Genomic DNA, 27,829 nt, shown 5'->3' with positions numbered 1-27,829 from the left:
CCGGGACATCCCCTTCCTGCAGGCCATGGACTGGTGTGGTTGCTGCTCACACAGGAGAGCACAGCCTCAAGGAATGTGTGCGCAAGGTGGACTGACGACCGCTCCCTTTTCTGTGTTCTCCACAGCTGGACCAGCTGGGACAGAGGGCCCAGCCACACCACCGCTGCAGCAACTTCCCAGAGTCCGGGGGAGCCGCAGACAGGCCAAAGTGGCAGAAGACCTCATGCAGCAACATGTAAGCGTCATGTGCAAGATTCATGACACCCTGTCATGCAGGCTCATAGTGGACCTAGAATGGCGGGAGCGTGTGTGGACTGAGATGATGTCGTGTTGCGACAACATCTGTAACATCCTGTCCCACACAGGGGAACACGCGCCCGATGCTGCTGCTCCTGCCTTCCACCCTCTGCTTCCCCATGGCCCTTGCCCATCCATCCGCCCATCCTGCTATGCCTCTCATCCCTCCCCATGCCATGCCTCTGCTCACTCCCTTCCCAATCCCCATGCCCCCTCCCCAAGTGATGCCTATGGTTCCTCCTCGTGTCCCCCCACCAACGCTGACCCAGCTCTACATGCCCCTCCTGCCCAACCCTCTCTGGTCCCCAGACTCATCCAACCCCGAAGATATGCCTGCACCCGAGTTGGCAGCACAGGCCACCCCACTACTCCGCCCAGTCCTGATCCCCCCTCCCAGTTCAGACATCCCCCTGCCTCCTGCCCCCCTTCTCATGTGGAAGACTTGTGGAAGACTTGCACTGTAGACGTAGCCTAAGCGAAGAACCAAATATCCTTTTAAGATCCATCTTACCTCAGCTCCTCATTCACTGAGTCTTACAATTTCATAGTCAGCCTTTTCAAAGTATTACCAATCTCACACATTTCACAAAACAAATACTAAAGCAGCCTTTCCAAAACCCTCAGCTGTACTGAGATGAATTCAGCAACACCAGGGGCTCATCTAGACTATGTGGAATGGTCGAAAGAGGAATTTGCATATCTTCTTCCAATTGTTCTGCTCTCGAAAGTGAAAGTAGATTAGAAGTGGCTTTTTCAGCAAACCCCACCCCTTTGTCTAAAAGCCATGTAAACCTCATTTTTTGAAGAAAAGCTGCTTTTTGATAAAGGAGGGGGTTCGCCAAAAAAGCCGCGTCGAAACTACTTTTACTTTCAAAATATCCGCTTTCGAAAGTATAATCGGAAGAAGATATACAAATTCCCACGGAATGTGCATATCCTCTTTCGACCGTTCCGTGTAGTCTAGATTGGCCATGGACGATTTTCCGCAAAAAGTGCTTTTGTGGAAAAGTGTCCTGCCAGTCTAGACGCGCTTTACCGAAAATGCTTTTAACGGAAAACTTTTCTGTTAAAAGCATTTCCGGAAAATCATGCTAGTGTAGACGTAGCCGAGGATTACCCCAATGGAATCCTCTCAGAGATAGCACATATGCAAGGGAGACTTGTTTCACAGCAAAAGACATTGAGGGAGGAACAGACCAGGAAATACACTTACTGATCAGGCTTTGATCAGGGGAAGATTGTACAGGTCTGGAGTTCTACGCTGGATGTGTCCCTTCCTGAGTAAAGGTTTGGGTGAGTGCAGGACCAAGAGCACGTCTGCAGCTTGTTACAAGCAGCACAATGAGACATAGAGCCCAGGCTAATGAAACAGAGAGCTCTGTGGTACCCCAATTCCAGGTTGCACCCCACAAGTGGGGGCATCACATCAGGCAGCTACTCATTCCGGGATCTTAAAGGATTCAGAAGCACCTAAATAAATTCTAAACATTATTTGAGTCTCGCGGCAATTGTGGATCCTCCTTCTTGGGGTCATTTTCTGAGGTTTTATTCAGTTCTATTTGTTTCAGCTTCAAACTTCCACAGAGATATGATAAACTTGAGATGCTAATGAATAGTGTTATTGTCCCAATTCATAGATACCTGTCATGTTATGCTTTCTTTTTCCTAGAATTAGCAACCTGCTCTTGTCATTCTGAGAAATGTAAGGTCCCAGTCCTACAAATTACAATATGTGGCCACATCTGTGTATATGCACAGACAGTCCCACTGCTATCAAATTGGGTTCTTACAGATAGAGTACTCTGCCTGCCCATTATTACTCACAGGATTGGACCTACATAATAGACTGAAAAACAGAGCCACACTGTCAACGTAGAATTTAATTTAGCTTCATTTATACTACATTGCAAACAAACCTGTTGCTGAATTGTTTGCAGGAGGTTCTGAATATAATTTCACCATTGTACACATTCCAGTTATCTGCCTTACCTTGATCTTTCTACAAAGACAATTTCAGTTCTTCTATCCAGATTCTAAAGCATGGACATCCCCTTTCAGTCAGAAGGGTTCATCCATGTAAAGTTTTACTCACTATAGTTAATCCCACATTAATCAAATCTGATGTGTTCAGGTTTTTTAATATTTCAAATACAATTGAACAAAACATTTTAAAAAATCCAATCCTGATATCTTTTCTAGGATCATCAAAAATGCTGAACATGATTTCCAACCATTATATAATTATTCTGGAATACCATTCAATTATGTTGCTCTCTTCTCTGCTGTTTTTACATAAATTGTCCAATTACAGGTGGCACAGAAATTGCCTATAGTGAAATTATTTTATTTTCCTCTATATAGTTATGTTATCTTTTCTACTCTTACTCCAATATTAGCAAAATTATTCTATACATTTTAGACTTGTGATATTTTTTATAAATATCCAACTTATTTTGCCTACCTACTTTCAATAAGAACAAGCCTAAATCTGTATGAGTCCAAACATACTATTAAAAATGCTTACCAAGCAAAAATGCTTTCTTAATTAAATAAGTAGCTATCAGGATAAAAATGATAGATTTCTGTAGTTAACATAACTACAATGAAATAACATTATTAAAAAGATTAAGTGAGGAAACATTCACTACCCTTACCACTTGTCAAGATAATTTGCTGGTCTGTGCGGTGAAGCATCAAGTATGGATATATGGTAAGAAGGCAATTCTCTGCTGTTGCAGCAACCTGAAGTGAGAACCTTTGGCGGTGGGGAGGGGAGAGAAGAAGGGGAGGAGAGAAGCATAGATTTCAATATATGAAAAATTCTCTTTCAGTATTTTCTATTAATATGGTTAATCTTCTGTTAACTTTCCCAAATATTTCACAGTCCAGATTTCTTTATGGACATCTAATTTTTAAGGGTGCCTTATATTTAGCTATTTTATGGTGAACAATAAAGTAAACACAGCTATTATGATAGCAATAATGAACATTAAAAATAAGATATGCAGCCAATTTATGCTCTCATATACAGTGGTGTGGTCAGTAGCATCGCACTGGTGTGAGACCACAATTTAGAAAGTTGGTGTATATCAATAGCCATTGTGAAGACATAAAATATTGTTTCTTTTAAATTAACAGAGATTGCCTATTTCCTAAAGCTGGAAGGTCATCAAGTCCAGTGCTCTGCCTTCACAGCAGAATCAAGTACCATCCCTGACAAGTTTTTGCCCCAAATGGCCTCCAGAAGGATTAAACTCACAACCCTGGGTTTAGCAGGCCAATGCTCAAACCAATGAGCTATCATAGCATCAGCTTTATAATGCTTAATAAAGCAACATCAAAATGTATTTGTTTTCTCCGTGAAGCATTAGTGGCTCTGTTGTTTGCACACTTATTCCTTAAATTTATATGTCCAAAGAATGCAAAGAGGAGGCAATAGCCATCAAGTATATTATCTAAATCAATATTTGCAACCTGCTAGTAACCAAAAATTAAAACTTTAACAGCAATGGTGCACACACACATATAAATGTAGTTTGTTCATTTTCATTAAACTAACCCTAAGATTTTGTAATACTTTATTTAGGGAAGCAGAACTCACTAACCGAAAAAAAAATCTATGCTTTTTTAAATTTTGTCCTGAAGACTTTCAGGCACTTTGTTTCAGTGAATACAAATACATGAGTGACATACTTTGAATTAAAGTAGCTAAAATGTGACTGACACAGACATTTGAGATGTCATAGTAGATCATCAATCAACTGTCCCGTCTCCAAGATAATTCAGTGCCAGATGCACACTGTCAGCCATGAAAAGCTTTATAAAAGGACAGATAGCCCAAAGACATCAGGATTTTCTTGATGGGAAACTTTTTATCACCACGGTCTGGGATGGATTCCACAGAATACAGGAAGAAATGGCAATGTCTGTTTAGAGCAATGAGAACGAGAGTGCTTCCAAAATACAAAAGGGCAAAGAACATAAGGTTCAGATGATTAAAAACTCCTGAAGAGCCAAAGGCACCATAGCGTGTAGCAGACAAAACAACTCCAAACAACTATTTAAAGGTGGCTATTCTCTTACAAAATAGTTGCAGGAATCAACTAGAGAGAGTCTGAGGAACTGGCCTTCATATGCAAATCTGTCACTATCTCTCATGGCTTGAGCAAAGACATGAACTGGATGGGCTGTTATATTCAGCACCCAAATTACATCAAAAGCTAAGTATCAGGCACTTACAGCCCACTCTATTAGCCTTATTTAGCATAGGCACTTTAATTGACAGGATCTTTTCTCCCTCTTTTTCTGCTTTATATTTGAACCTCTATGCCTCTTGCTTCATATTTGTCTTCTGAAGAAGTGGATTGGGCCCATGAAAGCTCATGATACTATCTATATATTTTTGGTTAGCCTCTAAGGTGCTACAGGGCCATTGTTTTATGAGTTTTTTTAGTTACAGGCTAACAAGGCTACCCCTCTGAGAACAACTCTGATTAGACCAAGAACTCATAACTGGCATGAAGGTATGGGAGAAGATATTCCACCTAAGATCAGCAAGAGAACAATTGTCCTTTTAATTCATATGCACACAATACCAAATACAGTGGGGCCCTTACTGGACTGGGCATTTCACTACTATTGCACCACAATAATGACCAGTGATGGACATCATGATTTTACATGATGTGAAACATTAAAAGCTTGTACAGTTTCTATGGTGCCAATCAAGACCAAGTATAACTCCTTCAGAACCAAGATACTTTAACAGGAAGTGACGGGGGAAAAGGGAGGGAATAACCCAATGGGACTAAAATTCCTTCACAGTATAGGATGTAGAATTTGAAGAGAGATTGTTTTTAAACCTGCCCACCCCACAATCTCAACTAATAAGTAAATACAGTAATAAAATATGTGTTATGGAAGACACAATGGATGATGCAAACATCAAAATAAAAAAATGAGTACTGACTCTCCCCACATCTAACAAATCAAAAAGAATTGAGCCACAGTCCTTTCCATTCACTCAGGCATAGCACTTCAACACAATGGGTATGTCTAGACTACGTGGCTCCGTCAACAGAGCCATGTAAACTAGTTTACCCGACAGTCAATGAAGCGGGGATTTAAATAATCCCCCCTTCATTAAAATAAAAATGGCTGCTGCGCTGTGCCGACGATCAGCTGATCCGGCACAGTGTGGCAGTCTAGACATGGATCGGTCGACAAGGGAAGCCTTTGTCGACTGCTCCCTTATGCCTCGTGAAACGAGGTTTACAGGAGCAGTCAACAAAGGCTTCCCTTGTCAATCGAGCCACGTCTAGACTGCCGCGCTGTGCTGGATCAGCTGACTGTCGGCACAGCGTGGCAGCCATTTTTATTTTAATGAAGCGGGGATTATTTAAATCCCTGCTTCATTGACTATGTCGGGTAAACTAGTTTACATGGCTCCATTGACAGAGCCATGTAGTCTAGACATATCCAGTGTGAGCTCTTAAAATCAATAGACATTGCTGACAAGATGTAAATCTGCCCAGCGCACACTATCAAGTCTCAGAGTCCTGGTCAAAACATCTCAGGATCCCACTATGGTCTACTCTTCACAACTAGTCTTAGCACATTGTGGCTCTGGCTGGAGCTTGGGCTTTGATGCAACCTTCCTCTCTATGTTGTAAAGCAAGCGCTCCAGACTAAGCCCAAACATCTACACAGCTATTTTTAGCACTGTGGCGTGAGCACTAGTCTGTTAACTCCAGCTCTAAGACTCACTGCTGCTGTCTGTGGAGATGTAGCTTAGAAGATTCCACAGCTCATGCAAACTTCCCAAAAGAAAAGATCCATTGAGGCACAATGCCAAAGTGGACTGTGCCATTATCCCCATGGACTGCACAAGCCCATTGTGGAAACAGGTAGGCCATGACAAATGCAAGGTATTATTAAAATCCAAGTTTTAAAACTAGACAACATAAGTCAAATCCTATTAACTACATCAAGCCTAACACAATGGGTTTGGTACAGGAAATCACTGCCAGAGTTAACATAAGTAATCTGCTCCCCAGAAACCAGCAGTGGAGTTAATCTGTAGCTACTACTGCAATAAAAGGTCTACAGTAAACTCTGGAAGTTCCTATATTTCACCTCTCTAAGAGTAAGGCTGATGGATCTGTCAGGTGCTTCAACCTAGTACAGCGAATGAATACCAGCAGAGCATAGCAGTATTGCAACTGCAGATGTCAGCCTATAAGTGGGCAAATAACTAATGTTTTCTATTCGATGGCTAAACTGAAAAACAGAATTATTTTGGTTTGACCCCAAATGATTTTTTTTTTCCATATAATGGAATAACTTGTGAAAAAAGCTATTTAGGCTGAAATTAAATATTTTCTTTGACCCCAAATAAAATCATGCATTTTACTTTAAGGTCTTTTGGGGTCTCCTTCTCTTTTGGAAGGGAGGGAGCAGTTAAATCTAGCTAAATTTCAAAATAGCTTTTAAAACAAAAAGTCAAAATGCTTCATCTAAAAAATGTTAAAACAAACTTTTTCTGAATTACACTCACCCAACTCACCAATTTTTATTTAGTCAAAATTATTTGACAAATTAGACTGAATTCAGCTAACCTAAAACATATTCTTGATTAATAAACTACTAGCTGAAGAAATTTTGCCCAACACTGCTTCAGAGGTGAGATCCTGGCATTTTATTTCTCCTCTCCTAGTACATATACCAGAACTGAATTGGGTTCTATCTTCTGGCTCTTCCATGGTGACGGAAAGGAAACATTTACTCTTACCTAGGTCCCACTAAAGCATTTTGTGTAGTCAAATAAATAAAATTAATAACAAAGAGTAATGTGTATTAAAACTGGAAATCCAGACCAACAACATGTTGTAAAGCAGGCTTTTTCTGTCCACGGCCTTTGCGTATATCCCATCCTGCCACACAAGGCCCCTCACACAAAACCCAGATACTCAGAGGAGCATGGGAAGCACAATGCAGTTTTTGTGAATGGAATTTGACTTTACAGGCATCCTGGGACTCAGAGGCACCAGAAAACAGGGAGGTGAGCATAACTAGATAACGCCTAGCTGCACTTACAGATAAGCTTCATTTGACCGTAGCTTGACCGGTCTTAGGGGCAAGAGAAAAAGAAAACATGGGGTAATAAAACACAACTGTCTCACACTAACTATGCCCCATCTGGTCCTGTCCATGAGGGGATCACGCATATATCACGAAAATTCCTATAGCACAGTATTGTCATACTACCTCATCACTAGCCTATTAGGCCCTGCCAAATGCAGACCCTAGCATGGCATTAGACACCAAATTTTTGTATAAAAGACCCTCTACCCCTTTGTTCAACGGAGGTTCCGTATATTGAGGGCACATATCTTTTTTTTGCCCGACTAAAGGATTGATCACCCTGAGACTGCCTCCCCACCCTTCGAATCAAATATAGGGGTGCACGAGTCCTGAGCATGCTCCGAGTTCTAGTGTGTCTTTGTGTTGTTATCGTTGCTGGATTTGTAAGTATTGCTTAAATGTATGGTTATTGGTTTAATTAAGTTAAATTGTGTTAATTTCACTGTGTAATTCTATAAAGTGTATCTAAGTTCTGTTAACCACACTGTATAAATTGTATTAACTTGTGTTGTGTAGTAGTGTTGTATTTAGGTTAAATATAAGTGTTAGAAATAGAAGCCCCGGAGTTGTTAAGTTGTAAAAGTAGATTTATGACTAACTCCACCAGCTGCCCTAAAATAACCATAGAGGGGGTAGCTTTGGACGAACTTTTTATTATCATTATAATAGCTTTGTTTTTGTATTTTTCGTTAAGCAAATTAAAGACAGTGATTTGGTATAGTTGAATTGTAATCAAAGAAGTTTGTAATTACTTAAGTACAGCTAAGTTTAGGGTTTTCTACCCTGTAAAAGCATTAGGCAATTGCTAGTTTAAAAAAAACATTTGCTAATTGTTAGCTTTGATTAAAAATAATCATTCCACTTAATAAAAATAATTTGTTTCACCATCATCCAGTAGTTTTCACTAGGTAGTCGGCTTTAACCCTTGAGGCTCCCATCACATCACAGAACCAAAGTGCAACACAACACACAACATTGTCACTGATTTTTTTTCAAGTATTGTAGTGAGTTTTCCACAGTGAAGGAGCTTTTGCAGATAAATGAAACATTCAGTTAAGTAGTCATTTTATTGCTGCCCTCATCTAACTTCTTTTTTGCCTATCTATCTGATAGAACTGCTAAGGATAGGGGAACAAGGGCAATTCTTTATAGGGAGCAGCTCCCCACATGGTTACCAGTAGTATTAGCAACATGCAGGGGGAAAGTGAGCCAAGCAAGACATGCACTATTTCAAGAGCCAGGAACTGAGAATATAAGCAGGAGGTCTCCTCCTTGCTTCACTGAGCCCAGGCTACAATACAAGACGTTCCCAATACAGGAAGTCCCCCACTGTCCCTGGGCTCCATGCTGCGCTGACACTTTGAAATGCCATGCGACATTTTCCCAGAACCCGGGGTCAGCTGGGGACTTTCCAGCTGACCCTGGCCTCTGCGCAGTTTGAAATGCTGTGCTGGAACCCGGGATCAGCTGGGGAGTCCCCAGCTGACCCTGAGCTGCACACGACACTGCTACTTTGAAACTCCATGGCAGCGTTTCAAAGGGGCAGTGCCACACAGCTGATCCTGGGCTCAGCTGTGCGGTGCTGCCCTTTGAAACACCACCTTAGCATTTCAAAGCAGTAGCACCGCACAGAGCTCTAATAAGAGGCAGCAAGGGAAGGGGGAAAGGAGGACGAAATCGACTAGTCAACTCAAATACCCAATAAGCATTTGCTTATCGGATAGTAGACTAGTCTTTAACATTCTCACTACCAACTCCATGTCAGTCCAGAGAGAAGCAAAAGAGTCTGCTCAAAACCAAGACATATGCAATCTTTTCCTCAGCACAGTTGACAAGGAAATGCTCCTACTTGTAGTTGGAGAGGAACTTGGTCTGGTATGTGCAGCGATAGCACTTCTGGAACCCAAACCATCATGTGTGGAGATCATTGTAGGAGACTGCTCCCCTACACAAAGGACATTTAAACCCCATTGAGGGCATCACTGAGAAAACAAACTACTACAACTAATACTAATAGTACTACTAAATATATACATCGAGAAAAAACTAAATTCATTGAGCAATTACGAGGTGAAGTCCACACATTGCTCCGACTCAGCTATAGGCAAGAAGAAGGAAGTAAAGGAGGGTCAGGGTTGCCCTTCCACTATCAGCTAGGAGAGGAGTTATTGCCAGGAGGTGTGTGCGCCACAGCTCTACAAGTACTGCTAAGCAAATTTCTCCAGCTCTGGGACACTAGTTGTTTGCACACCAGTATTGAATATACATCTATACCATCACAAATAACATTACTTTAATGCCAGCTTTATATTTAAATTTGGTTTTTAATTAAATTACTCTTTCAGTGAATGGTGGTATTCCTTCTTTCATTTTAATGGCAGCCCAGATAACAAAAGTTTATTATGCAGTAAAACGGTTCATCCCTTCAATACAAGATTTTATAAGCTGCTACTGAACCATATAAAAGAGTTAATGAAACTAATGTTTGCACCTGCTGAGCAGCTATTTTTCAAGCCTCAAAATTATATTTTTGTATTATCCTTTCCTATCAAATACTGAAAGGTTTACAAAGAAACCACATCCCACATAACAGTTTAACCTAGAAGTAAATAAAATGGGTCTACAAAAAAGGGAAGAGAATTTGTGCAGATACAATTATTTAAGTATTCATGTAATTCTTGCATCAAAATATAAATATTTATTTTTATATTTAGGGCAAACCTATATTTTGTACTATATGTTGTAACCTCATAAGATCCGAAAGGACAAAATGTTTAACTCTGAAAATTTAGATCATAGTTGAATCATTGACCAGCAAATAACTAGGGTAGTGCTTATTTGTTCTTTGTGCCACTCTGATGATATATTAGATATATTGAGTCTCTTGTGCAACATATTTTACTGCAATATTAAGTACCAGAGACTTCTGGCAGAAGTGATGGCTATTAGAAAAGCAGGTTTGTCAAGAGGTGCTTCCCCTCGCTCGGGACCTCCCTCCCAACCAGAGTTGGTTCCGGCTGCATGGACTCCTCTGGGTCAGGAGCTGGCCTTTTCAGGCCTTGCCCTTCAGCTATCAGCCCCAAGTGAACTGGATCAGAGCCTTTTATAGTACGGCTCACCAGTGAGCATGCCCGACAAGGCCACGGGGGAGGGACACTCTCAGCCAGCTGGACCCTCTCAGCCAGCTGGGCCCTGCCCGCAAGTTCATTTAACCTTAGCTGCCTCGTCACAAGGTTACTAAAGGCTCAAATGGTGGTGTCATAAGTTTAGACAAGACCAGGATAAACCCCCAAGTGGGGACAGGTTCACCTGACAGAGTACATTTCCAGACTTTTAAGGAATCCGATTGTCATATCACTTGAAGAAACAGACTGTTATCCACATGAAGGTGGCAAGCTGATATTGCTGCCAGGTGAACTCTCGATAGAGGAAATTGCTAAGCCTTGCTGTTTCAGGTGCAACAAATAGTATATGTCAGATGGATGAATGCATCAGAGAAACTCCAGTTTGTCAAGCCCAGACCAAAAACACTTCCATTGTCACAGGTAGGCAGCCCTGTTGGAGGAATTTCTACTGTTTAGTAAGACTTGGCAAATTCACTTAAAACAAGCCTCTTTTCTGGCATTTAGCCATTGCATTTCCAGGCTGTTAAATGAAGGGAACACAGGTTTTGGTGGAAAAACTGACTGGTCTTGAGTGGTCAAACTGGGGTGCAATGGAAGCGAGACTAGAATCAACACTAAGAGGTCCAGTAGAGAAGAGGGTCCAACAGAGTAGAGCAGCATTTCCCAAACTATGGACCTCAGCCCGGTACTGGGCCGTGGGAAAAAAATACCGGCCTCAGCGTGGCTGCCGGTAGGGGAGCAGAGCAGGGTGGGCTGGGAGGAGGAGGTGGCAGTGGTGGGAAGGGAGAACCGGCTGCCGGGAAGAAGAGTTGGGGGTAGCGGGGCTGTCACGCGAAGATCAGGGCAGGTGGGTGGGCAGCTGGTGGAAGCAGGGTTAGGGGTAGCAGGGCTGTCGCGTGGAGATCCAGGTGGGCGGGCGGCGGGCGGCAGAAGTATGGTTGGAGGCAGCGGCGCTGTCCCACGGAGATCCAGGCGGGCGGGTGGCAGAAGCACGGTTGGCGGCAATGGGGCTATCCCGCGGAGATGGGGGATAGAGGACAAGTGGGCGGCGGGAGCAGGGTTGGAGGCAACGGGGCTGTCCTGCGGAGATGGGGGGGCTGGCAGGGGGCAGAAGCAACGTTGGGGGTAGTGAGTCTGTCCTGCGGAGAGGGGGGGGCAGGCAGGCAGGTGGCGGAAGCAGGGTTGGAGGCAGTGGGGCTATCCAGCAGAAATCAGGGAGGGCATGCAGCGGAACCAGGGCTGGACGGGGGAGAACAGGAGGAAGATGACGGGAGAACAAGCTGCAGGAAGCAGGGCTGGACGGGGGCAGCTGGGCTGGTTGGGGGGAGGGTTGTTGGGGGAGCAGGGCTGACCGGGGAAATTGGTGGGAGGTGGGGGGAACTGGCTGCCGGAAGCAGGGTTGGACGGGGGCAGCAGGGCTTGACTGGGAGATTGGGAGGAGAAGGGGCAGGGGAGCGGGACTTACCTGGGCACATGCAGGCCCTACAGACCCTGGCAGAGGAGTGAGTCTGCCTGGGGATTCCATTTTGCCCCCCCCCCCCCCACATACCCTCCTTCGAGTAGTTGCGAACTGCCTGGCAGGTAGACACACTCAGGCAGTGTGAGCTCAACTACCAGCCAGGCAGGTCCCAGCTAAGGACAGATACACCTAATTATAATAAAACTTACCTAATTAGAAAATACCGGACATTTTATATGTATGGTAATTTCTCAATTTGTTTCTCAGACAAAACCCTCAAATACCAGATTGTCCAGTATAAAACCGGACACCTGGCAACCCTACCCTTCCTTGCACCCTCCCTCCTAGACAACTACCCTATCCCCAGTCTGCTCCTGCTCCCACCTCCTGGAGAGCCCATGCAGTTCCGGGTCCCCAGAGCCCTGGCCCAGGCTGGGTGGAGGATGCAGCCAGGTGAAAACTGAAAAATTATTCATTTTTCATTCTTTTTTTTAATATGTGTTTATATTTTTGGGCTGCAAAAAACAGTACTAAAAAAAACGGGTTCCAACAAAAGTGAAAAGTTTGGGAAACCCTGATCTAGCCAGCTCTCTGTCCATCTTACAGTCCATTTATCCAATCCATATTCCCTTAACTTGCTGGCATGAATATTGTGGGTGACTGTATCAAAACCGTTGCTAACGCTGGCACTGGGGGCTTTGGGAGGACCAGAAACAACTTATTTGAATATTCATCATTTGCTTAATGAATATGCAAATGAATGTTACTGGTCCTCAAAGAACTCATGAATGGATTTACTGGTCCCCGTGTCAAAAAGTTTGGGAACCCCTGGAGTAGAGAGACAGGGCCATGGTGTGGTCTTACATGACCTTCAGAAGCACTATGTAGGACTGGGGAAAAAGCATAAATAAAGCTTTCCTGTTCAGGGCAGCAGAAAGGTATCTGTGATGGAACCTAGATATAGTGAGCATCTAACAACAATTAGTAAGTTAAACTACAAAAAAAGCAATGCTAAAGTTGTTTTTGGAGGGGTGGGGAAGGGAAGGAGGATTTAGCATACCTGCATCCTGATCCTGAACATTTACTGTGGTTTTACTGATTTCACATTCTATGCTATAAGTTAGTATAGGACTACTAAGAACCTTACTGAAACAGTGTTATGCAAAACATGTTCATAGAAACTTCAGTCAGATTCTGTCTCCTACATCCTGTGTACATGGAGAAGGGGCAGGAGCTACATCTAGATACACAACAGAATTTATTAATGTGATAGCCATTTCCTGGGAGCTACCTAAAGATCTGCAGGATAGAAAAAAGGATCACCAGCTCTCCCTGATGCCTTAAAGAGCATTGGAATGGGAGGAAGAGACTTCCTAGCACCGGGACAGGAAGACAGCTGATGATTTCAAAGAGGTTTGGGTTCAAGACAAACTCAAGTGACCGTAAAATCCAACCACGGTTGGGTTGCTGCCAACTGCTACAGACAATTTAACTGCACAAAACAAGTCCTACAAGGTTCATGAAGACTTACAGTCAGAAACATTTCATTCTTTAGATGGAATTCTAAAGGTCTTTTTCCATTGTATTGTATGAATTATGCATTAAAATTATGATATATTAGGTTAATAAGAAACTTTCATTTTGGAAGTCTGCAAAGCACTTTACAAACTTAAATTGATAGGAACACCTTGTTTTCATGCTGATACTGCCTCCTATTTGACTGTAGTATAATTTAAAATGAACACAAAATATCCAATGAAGACTTTTTTAAAACAACAAAATTATTTGGACCAAAAATAGTTGGATTTGTTTACTCAACCAAACACTTAGAAAAGCCAAGATGAGGGAACAAAAACAGAGAAACACTGAGTGAAGTATGAGCAAAGTACAGTACAAAATTCTGAAATGATTTAGCGCATAAAGACAAAGATGAACAGTGTTGTTTGGAATTGGAATCCAGCTCAAAACAAAATGTATTTGTTCAATTTACTTTCAAATGTATTAGTTTTATGGTAGGGACTCCTTAGGATTTTTTCCCCCTGATAATGTCATGAGGTTTTGTCTTACACAGTTCTCCCCACATGCAGCCTACCCTTCTATCTACAAAATGAATTTATTTTAAATGCATTACCTGTTTTTTTCATCATCAGTGAAGAATAGGTTTCCTAAAAATGATACTGGCCTAGATGACCTGAAGCTGATATAACAAGTGAGTCCTACATTTATCCCTTCTGGTGAAACTGCAATAATTTGGCCACTTGGAAACTGCACAGAAAGGGGATTAATCCTTTCACCATCTTCAAATTCAAGCACTGGAACTTCAACTTGTAATGCTGATGGCCTGTGTTAAAAATCAATAATAATGATGTTTATTCCCAAAGGGCAACTGTAACAAACCTGATTCATTGATCAATTAAACTGCTTTTTGCAGGTAGATATATGAACAATGATCATAACACAGATTTGCTTTTTAAATTATTAGTCAACAGAAACTAACTGAAAGAATTATAAGTCTTTTAACATTTAACATGGCATTTTGTTTTTTTACAAAAGTACTGCAGTTAGTTTTCTGTAGTGACTCGTTGCAACTCAGCATTCTGACAGAACAAATTTTACAGATCATTGTTACCACAAAGACCTAACCACCTGTATTGCTTTTATTTGTTCCTTAAAATTGATCTATTGCTAAAGCTTGCCTCAATATTGACTAAATTGTATTAACACTTACCAAATTGTTCTACTGTTCAAACCAGCTTTAGTTCCATATCTATTTGCACAAAATGGAATCTATTGGACAAGACATTTTGAAATACTTTTTTGGTCATCCTAATTTAGGCCCCAATCCTTCAATTAAACCTATGTGAGTGGATCCCATGGCCCATATGGAATCTTAATGATTCCAGCTGTATTACTGATAACAGTCATCAATAAGTTCCAGGGGGTAGCCAAGTCACTCTGTAAAGGATAAACTTAAAAAACAAAGACTGGTCTGGTAGCACTTTATAGACTAACAAAACATGTAGATGGCTTTGATATGTTAGCATCTATTCACTGGAAACTATGGTGAGGACATGCCATCTACATGTTTTGTTAGTCTATAAAGTGCTACCAGACCAGTCTTTGTTTTTTAAGTCATCAATAAATTACTATTTCGCAACAAAAATTTTAGGACATTTACTCCATCTACAAATGACTATCATCTGTAGGAAAGTGGATGCAAAATGTTCACTCAGTTCTCTGACAGAGCAATACTTACACACAGAAATCTGCCACTAACTGCACTGGAAAATGAAATTTACTATTTTACCACAGAAAAAGTGCATCACAGATAGAGGAATACAAGCTTCCTAACACTGGTCATCCCAGTGCTCCTCAGCTCTTGCTTGGAGAGACTAGTGCTAGGGAAGGGAGCAATTCAAGTTCTGTCTAATATCCTAACAGTGTCACCAGCTGTGGTAGCGACGAGGAGTCCTGTGGCACCTTATAGACTAACTGAAGTGTAGGAGCATAAGCTTTCGTGGGCAAAGACCCACTTCGTCAGATGCAGGGTCTTTGCCCACGAAAGCTTATGCTCCTACACTTCAGTTAGTCTATAAAGTGCCACAGGACTCCTCGTCGCTTTTGCAGATTCAGACTAACACGGCTACCCCTCTGATACTTGACAGCTGTGGTAGAGGTTGAAACTCTCTTAACCAGGATTCTCTGGTCCGGCAACATCTGTGGTCTGGCAGGCCCAAGGATGTTTCCGGACCAGAGAGTTGAAGTAGAGTGCTAATTCCTGGGAGCCCTGCAGGCTGGCACAGCAGTGTGAACCCAACATGTGCCAGCAGAGCTTCCTGGCAGGGCAGTTGGAGTTCCACATGTGATAGTGGGGCTGCCCAGTAGAGCAGAGGGAGCTGGGCTGCCGAACATGACAACAGGAAATGGAGACTGAAGCAAGAGCCCAGGGCAGCAGCAAGAGCCTAATGCATGTGGAGGCAGCGGGGCTGCTGGGTGCTGCAGCAAGAGTCCAGTGAGTGAAAGTATTGGAGCTGCCCAGCAGGGCAGTGAGGGCTGTCAGGGCAATGGGAGCCAGCTGGGAGGCTGGCGGAGGAGCCAGGGCTGGAGGGAGCTGGTGGCAGGTAGACCAGAAATGACCACCCCAGTTTGGCAAAATCCCTCATCCGGGACTGGTCAGGTCCCGAGGGTGCTGGACCAGGGAGGTCCAATATGTATTAGCTTTGATATGTTAGCACCTATTCACTGGAAACTATGGTGAGGACATATAATCATTTACCTCATGTAACAAAACACTATTAGATGGTAACTTAAATCACTATTGCTTTGACCCCTATTTGAACTGGTGCTCTAAAATTTTAAAAACTCTGGATATCATTACAAGACCTATTATTCAAAAATACTAAGCTGTACAAAGTTATATGGTATGAAACCCATGGTAAACAACTCAGAAAGGTATAAGTTAACACAGTATTGCCCAATTCTGGACTAATACATTTTGTTATACAGAATGAAGATTAAGGGAAAGATTGCTTTTGTTTTCAAAACTTCGATTTAATAGTGGGATATTTGGATATCTAAAAAATTAATTAAAAGAACAAACATTAATAAATCTAATTTATACACATTTTTACATTAATGAATTATCAACAGTTTGTTTTGTTGAGATATAGTACAGCCTTGAATAGATAATGAAATCATAGTATATCCAGTGTAACTGAATGATATGTATATCAAAATCATATTGACCCAAAATAACTGTTTATGAGGATTTCTAATCAATTTGCCAGAGAAAAACAACAGCTACAATGTTTTCTTCTAATCAGGACACAAAGATAACAGGCTTATGACATGAATCTCTGGCTGAAGTAACTGAGAAACTCGCATAGCTGCTACTTTTTTCATAGTTCTGCTGTGCTTTCCAAAGAAGTGAAAAAACATGTGACACATTTTGGGAGAACAGAACTAGTAAAGAAATGATACACTATGGATATAAAATGCTTTTAACTGCCACCATTTCCTACTAAGTATGGTATTTTCCTCCACTGAGCAGTGCTATGAACACCAATCTGTCCAGCAATTATCAAGTGCCTTCTGCAGTGGAAAAGCATGATAATTATAGTGCTCATGGGAAATGAATCTGAAATTTAACTGAAGATTTACCTTGAGTAGTCTTTTGGAATGATATTGACATATGTCTCTGTTTTCATATCCAGAGGAACTGGCACCAATATCAAAAGCGGGGGATCAAAGCTTATCCTGGGTGACTTGAGAGTACCAGACAGAGTTAACCGTTTGTAATGAGATGTATTATCATTCAGAAACATTGGCACTTCAGCTCCATATGTCCCAGGACAAGCTGATGAAAAATTGAACAATCAAACACATATACTAAAATAATAAAAATAAATCATTTCAAGTAACCAATTTTTAATCAAGCATATTGCTCTTGTTTTGAAAATACATAAAAACAAGTCTAACATGAAAAAAAGCTGCTATTCCATGAATATTGTCTACTGAGATAAGTTAGGAAGAAAAAATAGTTACAAGTGACTTGTCCTGGAATCTTAGAACCCAATTGCATATTGTTTATTAGCAGGGAAACTCTGAAATCCATTCTTAAACACCATGAAATGTGACACCATCCCTTTCTATTTATACTCTCAGGCAGCCATACGGGACCTCTAAATCAACAATATAACATTGAGATCCATTATCTTAAAATATAAATTCAACCTACCAGATTACAAAGTACTGTTTTTTAACCTAAAAATGCCTCTCAAGTCTCATCTGCAAATACACAACAAACTTCTACGGTGAAATTCTCATTGCACAGCAATAAGTATCAAAACTTACACCGACTTCAATAGGATCAGGATTTCATCCTATATATTTATTACATCCACAATAATTAAAATAAAAACCCTTCAGGTTTGCAAAAACAAACACTCAAAATTTGGGAAATGCTAGATTAATGGTTAATTTAACTAGGCCTATGTGTGCATATGTTATGATACAGTCTTTAATTACCTGATCTGATCAGATAATTTTCCATATGACCTCTGCCTCATTCATTGCAGTTTGGACTGTTTTCACTGAAAAGGTACTATTCAGTGTTTCTTTTCATCTTAATTACTCAATGTGTGTGTCTGTGTATTATTTATGGCACATCATCTAAACCTCAGTTATTAATTTTGTCATAGCCTTGTCTATGATGGTATGATACTTCTTCAATGAATTCACTTTACAATATCACAAAGAGGTAAGGAAAATGAAGACCAAAACTAGCAAGTCTCCATTAATTTTGAGTGACAGACAATTTAAGACCTTAGGAGTTAATTTTTCAGAATACTTAGCATTTTATATCACTTTACATGCTTCACGCGCAGCATCTGTAGCCTTCAGCTACAGCTATGAGTGCTCAGCGTTAGAGCTTAGTAATTCTGGGGGAGGGGCGGGAGCAGGAGATACAACATTTACCGTAAAAAAACCCACATTTGTTAGTGCACCAAAATTATTTGCAAATTCAAATCGAATTTAGCAACTATTTTTGACCAAATTGAAAACAAGACTTTGAAAATGCGGTTAACATCAAAAACAACTTATTTGATCCAAAATTCTTTTTCCATTTTTATTTGCTTGTTTCATCAAAAAATAACTGGGAAAAAAAGTTTGGGTTTAAAACTAAGCAATTTTGGAGGGGAAAGGTATTTTTTCCATCTGGTTTCTATACCAAAAATCAACTATTTCCTCAGTTCTATTGAGCATCTCTTCAACTCAGACTCTCGATGTCTGCAGTTGGATACCCAGAAAATTAAGAGCACATAATGACCAGCTGTGAAAATTATGGCTTATGGTGACATGCCCAGCAACATTTAGCAACTCTGTGGCAGAGGCAGTCATAGAAGTCAGTTCTCTAGACAGACATCCCAGATACGTCTACACTGCAGCCTTATTTTGAAATAACTAATGTTATTTCGAAATAAGGATAACATCCACACAGCAAGCTCATTATTTTGAAATTATTTTGAAATAACAGGCTTCTTATTCTGGAATAATAAACCCTCAGTTCGTGGGGAATAATGCCTATTTTGAAATAGTTATTTTGAAATAGGTGTGCATAGATGGGGCAGCTGTGGTTATTTCAAAATAATTGTTCTCCAAGGCTTCTGACAGCTGCCCCAGGTAGACATTCTGTGCATACCCCTCAGATCTCTATAGTTTCTCTTCCCCTGCAGCCTTTAAAGCTGCATCCACATGGAAAAATGCTTATGGCACAAGGAAGGCCCTGACAGTCCTGTATCACACAGCAGTGCCCTGCTCTGCCTTCCCTGCTGCCATGACAGACCCTCACGTTCTCACCGAACCCCCCACAGCTATATGCAAGCCGGCAGTGAGCTCTGAAGCCCCTGTCCAGGACTGGAAGAGGAAGGCCCCTTCCTTGTCTGGGGAAGAGATCCTGGATCTCATTGAGGTTTGGGGGAAGGAGGCGGCAAACCTTCAGGATTTCTGCACCAGATGCAGGAATGCAGATGTGTACAGACAGATGGCCACCAGCCTGGGCCAGAAGGGCCACATGCACACCAGGGAGCAGGTGCACATGAAAATTAAAGAACTTAGGCAGGTGTACACGAAGACCAGGGAGCAGAGTTCCCACTCAGAGATGGCACACCAGTCATGCTGCTATTATGAGCAGCTGCACCACATCCTGGGAGAGGAGTCCGCTCCATCCCCCCTTCCTTGTTGTGGACTCTGGCCTGGAGACACCCATTGTCAGCCTCCTAGAGGGCGGGCCCATGGACCAGGAGGAGGAGATAGAAGAGGACGAGGAGGAGGAAGATGAGGCCAGCACGGACACAATGCTCACCAGCTAGAAGGTCATCCTGAGCCAGTATCCCCCTCCGAGGATGTCACCCAGTGTTCGGACAAAGCCAAGGATGGCCCATCAGGTGAGTTCCATCACTTCCCCTAGACACTGCAGGGGGAGGCGATGGGTGGCAAGGGGCTGCATTCTCTTAACTCGGCCTTCTCATCATAGACAGCGCAGCTTGTGCACATAAGTCCACATGGAGCACCAGTTCAGAGCAGACAGCTGCATAAGAGGTTGCCACAAAGGAACCTTGTGCTCCTGCTCACAGGTTTTCTGGAAGGCCTGTCATACTCCCAATCCTGTGGTGGGACACTTTTCCACCACAAGCCTCCACTAAGGAGACTGAGGTCACAGACACACAGAGCAGTGTCACAAACACCACACAGTCATGCCCACACTCCCAAGGCAACATCCACTCCTGGGCAAATGTGGCAAGGCAGAGGACACTGAGTTGCTGCATGGAAACTTGCTGGAGGGAAGGAAGTGGAGGGGACCCCACCACCACACTCCCCAGAAAATGGCATCTACCGCTTACGCACACCTCCTCCACTACCATACCCCTCTCCTCGCAGTGCACAGGGATAGAAATCCTCTCTCTGTGGGACACCGCCACTGCTGGACCTGGTGTGTGCATGGCATGGCCCCCTACCACACACAGGCTCCTCAATATTGACACAGGCTCCTCAACATTTACCAAATTGTTCTGTTGTTCAAATCAGCTTTAGTTCCAAATCTATTTGCACAAAATGGAATCTACTGGACAAAACATTTTGAAATACTTTTTCTGATCATCCTAATTTAGACCCCAATCCTTCAATTAAATCTATGTGAGTGGATCCTAATGGTTCCAGCTGTATTACTGATAATAGCAGTCATCAATAAATTACTATTTCTCAACAGAAATCTTAGGACATTTACTCCACCTACAAATGACTATCATCTGTAGGAAAGTGGATGCAAGATGTTCACTCAGTTCTACTACTGAGGTGTAGGGGTAATGACATCTGTGCCCCTGCAGTACAGCGTCCACTGTCAAGGCCACAGATGGCCTTGCTCGAAGCACATTCCCTTCTTCTGAACTGAGAACTTTCTGTGTCAGCTCAGAGATGAGGACTAGGTTTCGTGCACAGTGTCTCCTGGGACGACAGCCCTTCTCACTTTTCTGCACAGCTGAACCAGCTGTGACTGGAGCATGAGCCACACCTCCCGTGCCAGCCTCCCAACACTGAGAGAACTGCAGGTGCTGGCAACGCTGGGAAGATCTGGAGCGAGAACACATTCCCTGGCTGCATGCACTGCAGTGGTCGCTTGAGCGGCAGGAGCAGAGGTTGGATGCTGACCTGGAACACTGCTGCACCACCTGGCAGGCGCTGTTGCAGCAGGTCGAAGAATGTGCACAGCATATACCACTGTCATGAACTGCCTGGTCATTGCCATTGAGCAGTCCAGCAGTCTCCCCCAACACCTGTTCCTTCCCAAGTCTCTCCCACACCCAATCCTGCTTTCGCTCCTGCCCTGGCCCCCCATGGCTTCTCTTCCTAACCCTTCCCTGTGGCCGCCAAGGGTCTCTGCACACTAGGGACCATGTGAGGCAAGCACCAGTCCTAAACCCATCCTTGAGCCCCAGCTCTCCCTTCCTCCCTTCTTCTTCCAGATTCTTTCCCGAGTCCCTTCCCAGTTATATTTACCCCAAATTTAAAAAAAAACAGTTTATTCTTTAAAAACAAAAAAACTGGTTTATTGTACCTTCATGGAAGGAGGGAGGGGAAAGTGGGAAAGGAGGACAGAGGAAGGTAGGGATGGTAGAGGAAAGGCACAGAGGGGCAATGCAGAGGCCCCTTGTGGGAGGCCCAAGGGAAAGAGTGTCACAGATGGCCTTGTCTGAAACTCTCCCCCAGGGCCTCCCAGATGCACAAAGACCCCTGATGGGCTTGCTGGATGGCAGTGATGCATGGCTGCTCAAAGGCCCTGGCCAACTAATTGGCCTCTGCCCCCCACCCTGGCAGGAAAAACTCTCCCCTTTGTTTTTGTTTTTTTTTTTCTCTCTCTCTCCCTTTAGAGAGGGAGTTCTCCAAGTAGAGGAGAAGCAGATACAGGACTCTTGAGGGAAGTGTGTGTTGTGTTTGGGGCTTTCTTGCTTTGTGCTGAGCTTGTATGTGTGAGTGAGGGTTGGTGTGTGGGTTTTTTTGTTTTTGTTTGTTTTTTCCCCTGTGTTTGTGAGGCTTTTTTTTTCTTCACTTCCCCTTTGCCTTCCTCCTCTCCTTCAGGGAGTGTGTGCTGTGATTGGCAGGTGGAAACTGTTGGCTTCTAATTAAAGTTTGAATTTTAGAAGCCTCTGCTGATTGGCTGTGCCTTGGTAGGGGGAGGGACTTTCAGGCACTCCAGGTCTTTATAAGGCAGTGGACAAGCGACCAAGGAGCTTGCAAACAGGTGAGTACTAACAGGGAGATTAGAGAGGGAGCTGGGAAGGGGGCGAGGTTCTCTTGCCTTTCTTTCTTTTTAAATCCCTTCTCTAGGACAACAGCGATGGATGGAGATAGGTCTGCTGTTGTTACTTGCACAGCGTGTGCCATGTTCGTCTTCCTCCCAGAAGAAAGAATGGATTTCATCTGTACTAAGTGAAAGCTGGTCGCCATTTTGGAAGAAAAATTTAGAGGACTGACGGCCCAAGTGCTGACCCTACGCTCGATCAGAGAGGATGAAGACTTCCTCGATAGACGGCAGCGTTTAATCCTTCAAGCATGGCAGGCGGAAGAGCCAGAAAGGGCAGTACGGGACCAGGAAGAGAACTGGCAGCATGTAACTTCTAGAAGGGGGAAAAAGGCCAGCATGGGAATCCCCCAATCCTATAGAGGTAAGTAATCGCTTTCAAGCTCTCTCCACAGGCTCTACAGTGCTGAATGCTTTGGAAGGGACCTCACAAGGAAGAAATCGGAAGGGAACACCATCTACTGGAAGGCATGGGATGTGTACTCTTAGGGATGGGGGTTCCACAGCCACCACCCTCAAAAGAAAATGACGGGTGATGGTGGTCGGGGACTCCCTCCTAAGAGGGACTGAGCCATCCATCTGCTGTCCGGACCTGGAATCTCAAGAGGTGTGCTGCTTACAGGGAACTTGCATTCAGGATGTGACTGAGAGGCTTACCAAACTGATCAAACCTTCAGATCGCTACCCCTTCCTGCTTCTCCACGTGGGAACTAACGATATGGCCAAGAATGACCTTGAGCGGGTTACTGCGGATTATGTAGCGCTGGGAAGAAAGATCCAAGACCTCGGAGCGCAAGTGGTGTTCTCGTCCATCCTCCCTGTTGAAGGGAAAGGACTGGGCAGGGATCGGCGAATTGAGGACGTAAATGCGTGGTTGCGCAGGTGGTGTAGTAGAGAGGGCTTTGGTTTCTTCGACCATGGGACTCTGTTCCGGGCACAAGGATTGTTAAGAAGAGATGGGATTTACCTAATGAAGAGAGGAAGGAGCATATTCGCGGGCAGGCTTGGAAACCTAGTGAGGAGGGCTTTAAACTAGATTCGTCGGGGGATGGTGACCAAAACCCTGAGGGGAGTGGGAAAGTTGGATACCGGAAAGAAATGCAGAGAGGAACGAGCAAGAAAGGAGGACCCCTGATTCGAATGGAGAAGATAGGGCGATCAACCGGTTACCTAAGGTGTTTGTACACTAATGCGAGAAACCTGGGAAACAAACAGGAAGAACTGGAGGCCCTGGCCCAGTCCAAGAAATATGATTTAATTGGGATAACAGAGACTTGGTGGGATGACACGCATGACTGGAGCGCTGTCATGGAAGGGTATAGACTGTTCAGGAAGAACAGGCAGGGGAGAAAAGGAGGAGGAGTTGCACTATATGTAAGCAAATACTATAATTGCTGTGAACTCCAGTATAAAGAGGGAGAAAAACCTGTTGAGAGTCTATGGGTTAAGTTTAAAGCAGCAAACGACAGCAGTGATGTTGTGGTTGGTGACTGCTACAGGCCACCAAATCAGGTGGATGAGGTAGATGAGGCTTTCTTCGGACAACTGAGAGAAGCTTCCGGATCGCAGGCCCTGGTTCTCATGGGGGACTTCAATCACCCTGACATCTGTTGGGAAAACAATACGGCACTACACAGGCAATCCAGGAAGTTTTTGGAGAATGTTGGGGATAACTTCTTGACATAAGTGCTAAAGGATCCAACCAGAGGCCATGCGCAGCTTGACCTTCTGCTCACAAACAGGGAGGAACTAATATGGGAAGTAGAGGTGGGTGACAACCTGGGAAGCAGTGATCATGAGATGGTAGATTTCAGGATCCTGACCAAAGGAAGAAAAGAGAGTAGTAAAAAACACACCTTGGACTTCAAAAAAGCAGATTTTGACTCCCTCAGGGTATGTCTTACACTACAAAGTTAATTCGAACTAACGGACATTACTTCGAATTAACTTTGATAGGCGCTACACTAGCGCTCCGCTAGTTCGAACTTAATTTGAACTAGCGGAGCGCTTAGTTCGAACTAGGTAAACCTCATTCTACGAGGACTAAGCCTAGTTCGAACTTCCTAGTTCGAATTAAGAGGTGTGTAGCCCCTTAATTCGAACTAGTGGGAGGCTAGCCCTCCCCAGCTTTCCCTGGTGGCCACTCTGGCCAACACCAGGGAAACTCGTCTGCTCCCCTCCCGGCCCCGGACCCCTTAAAGGGGCATGGGCTGGCTACAGTGCCCATGCCAGGTGCAAGCCTGCCAGCACCCAGCTAGCAGACCCTGCACCTGGCACGGCTCAAGCCACCCACCCGATGCCCCCCAGCCCTCCCCCTCTTCGTGGGACCAGGCTGGCAGCTCCCGGGAGCTTGCCCGGGACCGCAAGAGGCGGGCACCCGCCTGCTCTAGTGCAGACATCGTGGACCTCGTCCACAACCTCCGCACTAGGCACAGGAAAGTGGCCGGCTAGGGCAGGAGAGCTGCCAGCCTGGCCACCCAGGAGCAGGTGTGCATGAAAATCAAGGGGGTCCACTGAGACCCCCGACCCTGAGCCCTGAGCTTACAATGGCCGTACTGGGTCAGACCAAAGGTCCATCTAGCCTACTAGCCTGTCTGCCGACAGCGGCCAACCCTAGGGACGCTGGAGGAAATGGACCAAAGACAGTGACCAAGCCATTTGTCTCCTGCCATCCTTCTCCAGCCTTCCACAAACTTTGGGCAGGGACACCACTCCTACCCCCTGGCTAATACCACTCCATGGACCCAACCTCCATGACTTGATCTCACTTCTCTTTAAACTCTGTTCTAGTTCTAGCCTTCACAGCCTCCCGCAGCAAGGAGTTCCACAGGTTGACTCTTTGCTTTGTGAAGAACAACTTTCTGTTACTAGTTTGAAGCCTGCTACCCATTCCTTTCCTTTGGTGTCCTCTAGTCCTTCTATTATGGGAACTAATGAAGAACTTTTCTGTATGCACCCTCTCCACCCCACTCATGCTTTTATAGACCTCTATCCTATCCCCCCTCAGTCTCCTCTTTTCTAAACTGAAAAGTCCCAGTCTCTTTAGCCTCTCTTCATATGGGACCTGTTCCAAACCCCTGATCATTTTAGTTGCCCTCCCCTCTCCCACCCTCTCTCTTCCCCTCTCCCACTTCCTTTTCCCAGTCTCCCCGAGTTTTGTTCAATAAAGAGAGATTCTATTTTTGACCACACGTTTTCTTTATTTTGTACATCAGGAAGGGGGGCTAGGGAAGGGTAAGTGGAAGGAGGTGAGGGAGGAATGGGGTACGAGCCTCCAATGGGGAGAACTGGTCTGGCTCTGTGGGCTTCTGGGGGTGGAAGCTCTCCTGCAGCCCCCCAATTGCCCCCCTTCCCAGATGGCAGCCTGCGGCAAGTGCAGCCGGTCTGATGGCCGAGTGCTGTGATGTGCCGAGTGTGGGCACTCAAGGCACTCCAAGCCAGGACTGCTTTACAAGCAGGGCACCCCTGATAACTGTCTGTCCAGGGTGGGGGTTGGGACCCTTTAAGCACAGCCCTCGGCTAGCCTGAAGCAGCAGCTCCACACTCTAAGTCCTCATCTGATGCCCTGCCGGCACTGCTTCCGGCCATCCTTAACCCCGGTTCAGGGTCCACTTAATGTGGACATGCTAATTCGAATTAGCAAAACGCTAATTCGAACTAGTTTTTTAGTCTGGATCCGTTAGTTCAAATTAGCGCTGTAGTGTAGACATACCCTCAGAGACCTGATGGGCAGAATCCCCTGAGATGCCAACATGAAGGGGAAAGGAGTCCAGGACAGCTGGAAGTATTTTAAAGAAGCCTTATTGAAGGCACAGAAAGAAACCATCCCGCTGTGTAGTAAGAGAGGCAAACATGGTAGGAGACCGGATTGGCTTACAGGGGAAATCCTTGGTGAACTTAAGCACAAAAAGGAAGCTTACAAAAAGTGAAAACTTGGACAAATGACCTCGTGGAATGCGGTGTACTGGTAGTTCGGAATAGGAAGCCTAATCCGAACTACCTAGTTCGTGCTGCATGTAGCCGCGGGCACAGAGTCCGAACTAGCGGACATTTAAAAATGGCGGCGCTCGGCAATATGCAAATGAAGTCCGGGAAATTCAAATCCCGGGCTTCATTTGCAACTCCGGTTGCCTACATTAACCATCCTAGTTCGAACTAGGTGGTAGTGTAGACATACCCTGAGGGAGTTGGCAAATGTCATTTAGGAGCCTTTGGCCATTATCTTTGAAAAGTCATGGAGATCGGGAGAAATCCCCGATGATTGGAAAAAGGCAAATGTAGTGCCCATCTTCAAAAAAAGGAAGAAGGACAATCCAGAGAACTATAGTCCAGTCAGTCTTACCTCGGTTCCTGGAAAAATCATGGAAAGGATCCTTAAGATATCCATTTTGAGGCACTTGGAAGAGAGGATAGTGATTAGGAATAGTCAGCATGGATTCACAAAGGGAAAATCGTGCCTGACCAATCTGATTAGCTTCTATGATGAGATAACTGGCTCTGTAGACGTGGGAAAGTCAGTGGATGTGATATACCTTGACTTTAGCCAGGCTTTTGATACGGTCTCCCACAATATTCTTGCCAGCAAGTTAAGGGAATGTGGATTGGATAAATGGACAGTAAGATGGATAGAAAGATGGCTAGAAGGCCGAGCCCAGGGGTAGTGATCAATGGCTTGATGTCAGGATGGTGGTCAGTTTCTAGTGGAGTGCCCCAAGCGGCCAGTTGAGACAGCTGGCAAGTTTTTGTGCAAAAGCGCTTGCTTTTGCGAAAAATCTTGCCAGTCTAGATGCACCCCTGGAGTATTGTGTCCAGTTCTGGGCCCTCCACTACAAAAGGGATGTGGATGCATTGGAGAGGGTCCAGCGGAGGGCAACCAAAATGATTTGGGGGCTGGAGCATATGACTTATGAGGAGAGGTTGAGGGAGTTGGGTCTGTTTAGTCTGCAGAAGCAAAGCGTGATGGGGGATTTGATAGCAGCCTTCAACTTCCAGAAGGGAGGTTCCAAGAGGATGGAGAGAGGCTGTTCTCAGTAGTGACAAATGGCAGAACAAGGAGCAATGGTCTCAAATTGTGATGGGAGAGGTCCAGGTTGGATATTAGGAAAAACTATTTCACTAGGAGGGTAGTGAAGCACTGGAATGGGTTACACCTAGGGAAGTAGTGGAGTCTCCATCCCTAGAGATGTTTAAGTCTCGGCTTGACAAAGCCCTGGCTGGGTTGATTTAGTTGGGATTGGTCCTGCCTAGAGCAGGGGGCTGGACTTGATGACCTTCTGAGGACTCTTCCAGCTCTATGGTTCTATGGTTCTACGAAAGGTTGTGCAGGACACAGCAGGCCACCACCTGGGGGATGTTCTGCTCGCCAAGATCCAGATGGGTGAGGAGAAAGCAAAACCTCTCTTTCAAACAGCCGAAGGCACCCTCCACCATGATGCAGGCCACGCTGAG

The 27,829-nt window shown here is 44.3% G+C and overlaps 1 protein-coding gene across 5 annotated transcripts in view; it reads right to left on the bottom strand.

Annotated features, from left to right (window-relative positions):
* CFAP47 (cilia and flagella associated protein 47) overlaps positions 1-27,829 on the bottom strand; it is a 665,273-nt gene that overhangs the window by 508,416 nt on the left and 129,028 nt on the right. For 4 of the 5 annotated variants that reach the window (XM_075913261.1, XM_075913262.1, XM_075913264.1 and 1 more), the window contains exons 25-27: positions 17,185-17,380; positions 14,156-14,365; positions 2,952-3,052 (exon numbers count right to left, since the gene is read on the bottom strand). In XM_075913261.1, the coding sequence (XP_075769376.1) occupies positions 2,952-3,052; positions 14,156-14,365; positions 17,185-17,380 (507 nt within the window). Of the gene's footprint in view, positions 1-2,951; positions 3,053-14,155; positions 14,366-17,184; positions 17,381-27,829 lie in introns of those variants that run through there. The other variant, XR_012898421.1, reaches the window with a different exon arrangement.

Source organism: Pelodiscus sinensis, chromosome 1, assembly GCF_049634645.1.
Source record: "Pelodiscus sinensis isolate JC-2024 chromosome 1, ASM4963464v1, whole genome shotgun sequence".
NCBI classification, from domain to species: Eukaryota; Metazoa; Chordata; order Testudines; family Trionychidae; genus Pelodiscus; species Pelodiscus sinensis.
Note: the sequence above shows the minus strand (reverse complement) of the source record. Positions and strands in the feature narration are given on the sequence as shown.